The sequence below is a fragment of the Carica papaya genome, chromosome 5 (genome assembly GCF_054855325.1).
Source record: "Carica papaya isolate Zhongbai chromosome 5, ASM5485532v1, whole genome shotgun sequence".
Taxonomy (NCBI): domain Eukaryota; kingdom Viridiplantae; phylum Streptophyta; class Magnoliopsida; order Brassicales; family Caricaceae; genus Carica; species Carica papaya.
In genome coordinates, this window is record NC_142313.1 from 39,719,005 (window position 1) to 39,729,034 (window position 10,030).

The following is a 10,030-nucleotide window of genomic DNA, read 5'->3' on the forward strand; positions in this document are numbered from 1 at the left end:
GAGGAAATAAAAAACGTTATGAAAGCCGTGAGAATTGGGAGGACTTGACGTGACAGTCTTAAACCCTTTTTTTTTTCATGTAAAGAAAATTAAAATCTTCCGTCTCTTTTTGTCTTCTTAATATTTCGGGATCAGTGCAGAGTTTTTTTTGTACAGTTATTATTTATTTATTCGTTAAAATAATTAAATTTATTATCACTTTATTTATGCGAAAATTACAATAATTAATTGTTTACTATAAAAAATTAAAATTCAAAATTATTCGTACATTAAATGTCATATTTCCATAAATGAATATTAATTCAAATAAAAAAATACAACATATATCTAATGTCAATTGTATATATTAACGTGGTGACTAAATTAAAATTTTATAAATATATATAGATTAAAATTGCAAACTGATAAGAATTAATTTAATTATGTTAAAATAATTAATCAATATGAATATAATTAAAATAATATTTTGATAGTGGAGGAGTCAACCAATCACTGTGTTAGTAAATATTAAGTAACTTTTTCATTTTTTGAGAATAAAAAATTTAAAATTTTAAACATATTTAACTTTTAAAAGACATTTACATTCTTATGATTATTTTCCAAGTATTTATCACACATTACCCTAAACCCACTCAACAAAATGCAGAAACAGAACAAACCAAACCAAAACAGAAAACTCTTAACAACCTCCCATTAACTCAATCAACTTCTTCAATGGTTGGTCCAGCACCAGCACTACCACCAGAGCTAGCCTTGCCATATCCACCGGCCATGCCTGGATCACCACCCGTCGGCACATCACCGCCTGCACCACCTTGATACATCTTCGCTATGATCGGATTGCAGATTCCTTCAAGTTCTTTCAATTTGTCCTCAAGTTCCTCAACTTCTGCTAATTGGTTTCTGTCTAGCCACTCAACAGTCTCGTCAATCGCCTTCTCGATCTTCTGTTTATCTGCTGGATTAAGTTTTCCTCCGATCTTCTCGTCCTTCACCGTGTTTCTCATATTGTAAGCGTAATTTTCAAGTGAGTTTTTAGCTTCTACCTTCTTCTTCACCTGTTCATCTTCTGCTTTGTACCTCTCTGCTTCCTGAACCATTCTATCAATCTCATCTTTGCTTAATCTTCCTTTGTCGTTTGTAATCGTAATCTTGTTTTTCACACCAGCAGTTTTATCCTCTGCAGAGACATTGAGGATTCCATTCGCGTCGATGTCGAAGCAGACGTTGATCTGAGGAACACCTCTCGGCGCCGGCGGGATTCCGGTGAGTTCAAATTTTCCGAGCAGATTATTGTCTTTCGTTCTAGCTCGTTCACCTTCGTAGACCTGGATTAACACTCCGGGTTGATTATCAGAGTAAGTTGAGAAAATCTGCTCCTTCTTCGTCGGGATCGTCGTGTTCCTCGGAATCAAAACCGTCATTACCCCGCCGGCGGTTTCGATTCCGAGACTTAGAGGAGTAACATCGAGAAGGAGAAGATCTTGAACCTTCTCGTTCCCTTCACCGCTCAAAATCGCCGCCTGTACAGCAGCTCCGTACGCGACAGCTTCATCAGGGTTTATACTCTTGCAGAGTTCTTTTCCATTGAAGAAATCCTGTAACAACTGTTGAACTTTCGGAATCCTTGTTGATCCACCAACAAGAACAACCTCATGAACATTACTCTTATCAATCTTCGAATCTCGAAGACATTTCTCCACAGGTTCCATACATTTCCTAAACAAATCCATGTTCAATTCCTCAAATCGAGCTCTGGTTATGGTGGAATAGAAATCAATACCTTCGTATAAAGAATCAATTTCTATTGTAGTCTGAGTCGTTGAAGAGAGAGTCCTCTTAGCCCTCTCACAAGCTGTTCTCAACCTTCTCAGAGCTCTTGCATTACCGCTGATATCCTTCTTGTGCTTCCTCTTGAACTCTGCAACAAAATGATTCACAAGTCTGTTATCGAAATCTTCACCGCCAAGGTGAGTATCACCGGCGGTGGCTTTCACTTCGAAAATCCCTTCCTCAATAGTCAACAACGAAACATCAAAAGTTCCTCCGCCGAGATCAAAAATAAGCACGTTCTGTTCGCCGGTTCTCGAACCCTTCTTATCCAATCCATAAGCGATTGCGGCAGCCGTGGGCTCATTAATGATTCTCATCACATTAATCCCAGAAATAGCGCCGGCATCTTTAGTCGCCTGTCTCTGCGAATCATTGAAATAAGCAGGGACAGTAATAACCGCGTTCTTCACGTTTTGACCTAGAAAGGCCTCGGCAATCTCCTTCATCTTAGTGAGCACCATTGAAGAAATCTCCTCTGCTGAAAACTGCTTCTCCTCACCCTTGTGCTGAACCACAATCATGGGTTTGTCACCTGGTCCAGCGACGACCTTAAATGGCCAGAGCTTCATATCGCTCTGCACAGAAGGATCAGAGAAGCGTCTTCCAATCAGACGTTTAGCATCAAACACTGTGTTCTGCGGGTTCATGGCGACCTGGTTCTTCGCCGCATCTCCAATGAGCCGCTCAGTATCTGTAAAAGCAACATAAGAGGGAGTAGTCCGGTTACCCTGGTCATTCGCAATGATCTCAACGCGGTCGTTTAGCCATACTCCCACACAACTATATGTAGTACCCAGATCAATGCCAATGGCCTTTCCTTCAGTTTTCGCCATTAATGAACCTGTAAACGTGAAATCTGAAACTTGGGGTTTTCTGAGACTGGTAGGAGAAAGTTCGTGATGTTTGAAGTTCGCTTTGTTTTGCTTTGCTTTCTTGTGTTGTTTTGATGGTGACCGGAGTTGATCGGTGGGTCTATATATATAAGGGCGGAGAGGTGAACAGAAAATTCGAGAGAGGAGTAGAAGATACAAGATGATGAGATATTGAATTCGAAAGTAGTAGAGAGTTCTAGAGGAGACTAGGAGTTTGCGTTTCGAGAATTCGCGAGTTGTTGAGGCGTCATTCCAGCTCAGCAAAACTACGTGGTGTGCCTCGCGAATTATGATCCTACGTGTCAGACGCCATACAGGTAAAAAAAATATATATATATATAAAATAATAAAATCTGGAAGCAGGAAAATGGAAAATTTTAAACTAAATTCTCTCAACAACGAATTTTATTTTAATTGTTAACTCTATTATTCTTAGTTTCTTGGTCAGGTCGTATTTTTCTATTCTATTGATGCATAGTAGTTTTTTTTTTATTTAGTGTAAAAGTAAATATCACTTTTATTTATTTGAAACATCTAGAATTTATTTTTCTTGAATATCGTATTAGAGTTTTTTCGTCAAACCTTCATTGTCTCTACTTTCTTCTTGTCTTTATTGTGTTTCTTCTTCGTTTATTGGTAAATTTCTATATATCAAATCTGATATTAGCTTTTGAGGTATTTTTTTAGATAATGAAAGAACTTACTTTAATTTAAAATCACTTTGATTATTCTTCAAAAATATTTTTGTATTTTTATGAAGATTAATTTTGTAATGCTAAGATATAAAATTGAGATATTTTTTAACAAATTTTTTTTATGAAAAAATATAAAGGCCCAAGCTAAAGGTAATGAAAATATTTAATTATGTCAACTATAAACGGAAACAATGCAGAATTTATGGTTTACATTCTTTGCACAGTAAATCAGAATGTCCAATAGAATTATGAAAATGTCCCCTTATAGTCATCTATAGTACTGGAATAAATGGTTAAAATAAAATAAAATAAAATAAAAATTCTATAGAGTTAACCTCTGCTGGGCAACTCTGATGGGGTCCGGGAGATAACCTCTATTTGCAACACTCCTCCTATTTAGGATCTGGATTTTAGACTTTTTCATCTAAAATAGTTAAATAAAGGAATAAACTACACTACCCCAGTAAGAATATCATACTTATCACCGATACAGAAAATCAAAAATTGGTAAAAAAATCATAAAATAACTAATGAAGCCATTTACTTTCTTAAATAAATTTATTTAACATAAAAATTGTTACTCCATACTTACTCTTATGAGTTTCCAAAATCGACCTATAAAAACAATAATTCGAATATCATTTTTGTTACACATTTACATGAACAATCAATAGTAAACTTATCTCCTTACTTACTTATCGGTACCTTTGGGGGTCCATAGAGATGTCTCTCTACGCATGGATCAAATATCCAACTTGTCAATTAACTAGCCATCTCAATATCCCGTTCGATAATGAGCGCCAAACATACTACCGCCTCAATACCCCATCCGGTATGAGGGTGATCTATACTTCTCAATCCTTTTCAGTATAGGACTTCTCAGCCTCGTTCGACTGAGGTAATGTCCACAGTAGGATTTTTCCTATATATCGAGTATGTGCACTCTTTCTCAGGATATGCAATAAGCCTTTCATAAATTGGTTCGCATCATCAACCAATTATCAATCGCATACAAACATTTTATTTCATAATTATAGATTAATAGAATGATATTTAAGCAAACAATACAAATTTATACTTTAACAATTTAGAAATATAATTAGTGGATTTATTTCAAATAAGTCAACATATGAAAATAACAGTTAGACAATCAATAAACAAGAAGTCAATTAAACCTATGAGTTAAAGTGCGTGGAGTAAGCAACAACAACAGTCTAACAACAAAATAATAATATAGATAAAATAAGCAATTTTGTACTAACCAGTTCTGGCTCAACTAGTGATCTGTAATAAATTTTAGAATTTTTTTAATTTTCACAAAATACAATGTTATTGATTATTAACATTTAATTTACTATAACGAAAAAAAGGGTGAGAGATTCTTACCTCAGGTCGGTGGTAATATACTTTTCACTGTATAATATACTTTTCAATATGTTTCTTGGCAATCCTCGAGTTTTCTGAATTTTTTATCCATAAATTAAAAATACATGTCACGTATTCAAAAATACCTCAAAAGGCCAAAATAGATGTTTTTAAATTTTTTCGGCCAATTTAAGGTTCTAACATGGCAGCACTGCTGTGCTCCGGCACCAACTTCGCCGCCCACGGCGGCGGTTCCTCTTAGCCTAACCGTTTTCGGCTGGTTTAGGTTGATTTTAGCTGTTTTGTCATGGGAACCTGCAAAAAATCAAGTTAGTGGGCTTCTGTTGGCCAAAAAAGGCAAACACTGAGACCCTATTGGCGGAAGGGTCTCTGGGTTCGACGGCTTCGTTGTTCCTCCTTTGCAGTTGGGGTTCTCCTTCGATTAACCTGCACTAGAAAGGGATGAAGAACACAATGATCAGAAAATCAAGAAAAATGAAAAACTAGAAGGGGCTCATCAAAGGATATTTTAGATTTTGGCCGCGGCGACTTGGCCGACCTTCACTCATGTTTTCTAGCTCACCCATCAGCCTTTCGACTCTGATATGGCTGTGGATAGGTTTAAAATTGAATTTCGAATGAGAAAGGGGAAAAAATACCTTTTCGGCATCGACGATGGCTCTGTTGTGGTGGTGACAACAGTCGGTTTCTTTCTGGCCACCCCTCACCGTGCGACAACAGTGCGATTAGGGTTAGGATTTCCTAAAATGCGAAGTTTAAATATCCTCTCCGAGCCGATCTGGGTCGTCCGTGCAGGGACACGTGACATTTTTTCATCCACTGGATTTCTCTTATTCGAGGAATGAATCTGGACCGCACGATGGGATTGAATCTGACCAATCGATCGCGTCTGAAAAGAAATTTCTCTGTTATGAAGCACTCTGTTCTTTTGGTCCAAAATATTTACTTATACCTGCTCATAGGATAGATCCTCCTAAAGTGAAAATAACTCGTTAGACAAGATATTCGAAGGGTCTGGATTATACTTACGTAACATAGACACATGGAATACATTATATACTCTAGATAGCTTTAGAGGTAGTGCTAGTCTGTAGGCAGACGTATCAACCATGTCCAAGATCTCAAACGGTCCAATGAACTAGAGATTTAATTTTCTCATCTTTCTAAACCTATTAATACTCTTAAAGGGGGTGACCTTAAAAAATATCTGATTATTCATCTTAAATTCTAAATCTCTCTTCCGGGTGTCCGCATAACTTTTTTGTCTACTCTGAACTTTCTGAATGTTCTTCTTGATTCTAAGTATCTTAGTTCTGCTCTCCTATCTAGGCCAAATAATTTTCTATCACCCACATCTTCCCAACAGATCGGTAACCTACGGGGTCAATCATACAATGCCTCATACGGGGGGTCATGCCGATACTTGCTTGGTAATTGTTATTGTAGCTAAACTCTATTAGGGGCAGGTGATCATTCCAATATCCTCCGAAGTCTAGAACACAAGCTCTGAGCATATACTCTAGTGTATGAATTGTTCGTTTCGACTGTCAATTTGTTGGTGCTGAGGGATAATTTTGTTCTCATTACTTGCTAAAAACTAGACCAAAAAATAGAGGTGAACTTGGGGTCTCTGTCGGATGCCACTGTCAGCGGAACTCCATGTAGCTTGAATATCTCTCGAATATAAATTCTTGCTAACTTGCATTAGGGGTCGGTCACTTTAATGGCTAAGAAATGAGAGGACTTAGTGAGCCGATCAACAACTAACCAAATGACATCATGTCCCTAGCATGTCTTAGGCAACCCTATTACAAAATTCATGGTGATATGTTCCCATTTCCACGCTGTAATCGGTAATGGCTGAAATAGCCCACCTGGGCATTGATGTTCTTCCTTAATCTACTGATATACAAGACACTTGAAGACAAAATTAGCAATTTTCTTTTTCATCCCCCTCCACCAAAATCAGGGTCACATACTTTGATACATCTTAGTACTTCCGGGATGCATGGTAAATTTTGAGCTATGGGCTTATGTCATAATATTCCTTTTTAGTTCACTATCATCTGGAACACACAACCTGTCTTGGAATCTGAGGAACTCATCAGCAGATACTCGAAATTCTGGATTTATTCTTTGTTCTGTAACCTTCCTGAGAGCTATTAGGGTGGAATCAGTCAATTAGGCTTCCTTTATTCTCTGAATCAGTTCAAATTGAATAGTTAGATGGGCCAGAAATATAACTCTCTTCAAGTCACCATATCTGTTGCGTAGTCTCTATTACCTTCCATTCAGAAACCATTAAGTGAGTCAACATACCTGCACTTTTTCTGCTGAACACGTCGGCTACCACATTGCCTATGCGCAAGTGATACAAAATCTTACAATATTAATCTTTGATGAGCTCTATCCAATACCTTTAATGCATATTGAGATTCTTCTGAGTTAATATATGCTTCAAACTCTTATAGTCTGTATAAATATCAAAAGTCTTCTCATACAAGTAGTGGCGTCAGGTCTTCAAGACATGGATAATGGTGGCAAGCTCTAAGTCGTGGGTGGGGTAATTCTTTTTATGAATTTTCGACTATCGGGACCCATAGGCTATAACCTTTGCATATTGCATCAGAACATAACCCAACCCTAGGTAGAAAGCATCACTATACACTGTGTATCCACCTCTTCCACTTGGCAAAACCAAAACTGGTGCGGTAGTTAACCATTTCTTGAGTTCTGTAAAACTCATTTCGCAGTTCTCATTCCACTCAAACTTGACGTTCTTCTTTATAAGCTGGGTAAAATGAGCGGCTAGACTAGAAAACTCTTCCACAAACCTACAGTAATAACCTATCATTCTCAAAAAGCTATGAATCTCCTTAAACAAAGTCAATTTCTCCCAACCGAGTACCACCTCAACCTTATCAGGATTTACTGATACCCCATCCTTAGATATTCTGTGCCCTAAGAATGTAGTCTGCTTGAGTCAGAACTTACACTTACTCAATTTTGCATATAGCTTCTTTTTCCTAAAAACTTGTAAGACACCTGAATCAGGTGTTAAGCGTGTTCTACTCTGCTCTTCAAATAGATCAAGATATCATCGATAAACACTACGACGTACTAATCTAGGAACTGTCTGATAATCCTGTTCATCAAGTCTATAAAAATAATTGGCGCATTGGTTAGCCCAAATGGCATGACCAGGAACTCATAGTGTCCATACCTGGTTTTGAAGACTGTCTTAAAAATTTCATATGCCTGATTTTCACCTAATGGTAACCCAAATGCAAGTCTATCTTGGAGAAAACTTGAGCACCCTATAACTAATCGAAAAGATCATCAATCTTGGAGAGGGAATACTTCTTTTTTATTGTAACTCTATTTAATCTCTTATAGTCAATACACAACCTCAGGGACTCATCTCATTTCCTTGTAAACGTGACTTCAACACCCAAATGATATACATTATATTAGATGAACCCACTATCCTATAATTTTCAATCTGTTTTCTCAATTCTTTCATCTCTACATGACTCATACGATAAGGGACAACCGAAATGGGTTGGGTACTAGGCTGAAAATCTATGGTGAACTCAGTTTTTCTATTCACCGGCAATCTAGGTAGTTCATTACGAAATATATCTGAGAATTCTCGGACCACAGGTATCTTTTGAATGCAAATTTCTTTCTTAGTCTTGCCTAATGTAGAAAAGATTAACTGAGTTAAGGCATTATATAAAAAATGCAATTACCATGAGGGAATAATATCTTAAACTTTTATTAATTGGTAAATGACTCTACGTTAGGAAGATTAAATACAAAGTTCTTATGAAAGCAATTTACAGTGGTGTGATACGCTACTAACCAATTCATCCCCAAAACTACATCAAAATTTCCCTTTATATTACTATCAAGTCTACACTCAATTTTTTACCTGCTATTTTTACGATGCATGCTTTGTATATGACATCTTCTGGTAGTGTCATATTCTTAGGAGTATACACAAACAGTACAGAATCGAGATTTTTAGGTAACACAATCAATTTTTTTACAAAAGCGTGTGAGACAAAAGAATAAGAAGCACCAGTATCAATCAAAACATATACAAAATGATTATAGATAGTTTACATACCTTGTATTATGTCCGAGTTGGCTTCAACATTTTGCTGGGTAAGGGTGTAAGCTCTACTCTAGATGGGAGGTCTGACCTGATTCTGATTTCGCGGGTACTCACTCGCGTAGTGCTGAGCATTTCCACGTATACGGCAGGTATTATTGAGGCGATAACATGATCAGTCTTCATGATTTTTACCACAGTACTAGCAATCCCTGCCGCGTCCTGTTGTTGGAGGCTAAGTAGAAGCTTGGGTCACAAACATAGATCTCTTGTTCTATTGAGTCGTGCAATAGGTGCTAGCTTGCGGTGTGGAGCTGGGGGTCTGGAATTTTCTACAGTTTCAAAAAAAAATGTGAAAGTTCCTCTTTATTAGCTGTATCTTGACCAGAATTGCTGAGCTCGAATACATACAACTATTGTATGTTCTCATGATGAAGGCCTTACTCAAACTTTCTTGTCTTTCTACCTTCATCCATCATACTCTCTAAAGAATACTGGCCCAACTCTAGGAACTTTCGGTCATACTCGGACATTGTCATCTACCCATGGACCAGGTGTACAAACTTCATTTCCTTCAAATACCGAAGATGCTCTGGAGGTACTCTGTATTGAAGGCTACCAAAAAAATGTTCCCAAGTGACTGGAATGGGCAGGGTGATCTACTTCAGCTGCCACCAATGACCTGCCTCATCCACGAGTATGCAGGTGGCAAGTACAACCTTCTGTTTGGGAACTACCTCAAGAGTTACAAAAGCCTTCTCTGTCTCTGCTAACCAATAATCAGTCTCTTCAAATGAGGATGCCCCTTGCAAAGATAGATAGGTTTAGTCTCTTATACCTTTCAATGTAACCTGAGTCCATCATGGGTAGAACTGGGTCCCATTGAAGAGGAACTGGATTATGTTAGAGAGGGGTCGGGTGGCCCTGTGGCGGTACCTAGTTGTATGGTGGGGGCACCAAATTGTACTGTGATAGTGTTGGATGATATGGTGGTCAAACAAAAATGTATCAAGGTGGCACTAGATCTTCTCGTTACAAGGGTGGCTCGTACTATAACAGTGGTAGAGGGTCAGGCAGCTCCTTCCTCTCTTCCTGGACCTGCTGGGCAGAGATAAGTCTCTCCAGCA

The 10,030-nt window shown here is 37.7% G+C and overlaps 1 protein-coding gene across 1 annotated transcript; it reads right to left on the reverse strand.

The window, feature by feature from the left end:
• Nucleotides 1-541: 541 nt before the first annotated feature.
• On the reverse strand, nt 542-2,859 carry LOC110819681 (heat shock 70 kDa protein). The gene has a single exon (XM_022048959.2). It carries the CDS (start codon nt 2,664-2,666, stop codon nt 699-701), a length of 1,968 nt encoding a protein of 655 aa, XP_021904651.1. The 5' UTR covers nt 2,667-2,859; the 3' UTR covers nt 542-698.
• Nucleotides 2,860-10,030: the final 7,171 nt, after the last annotated feature.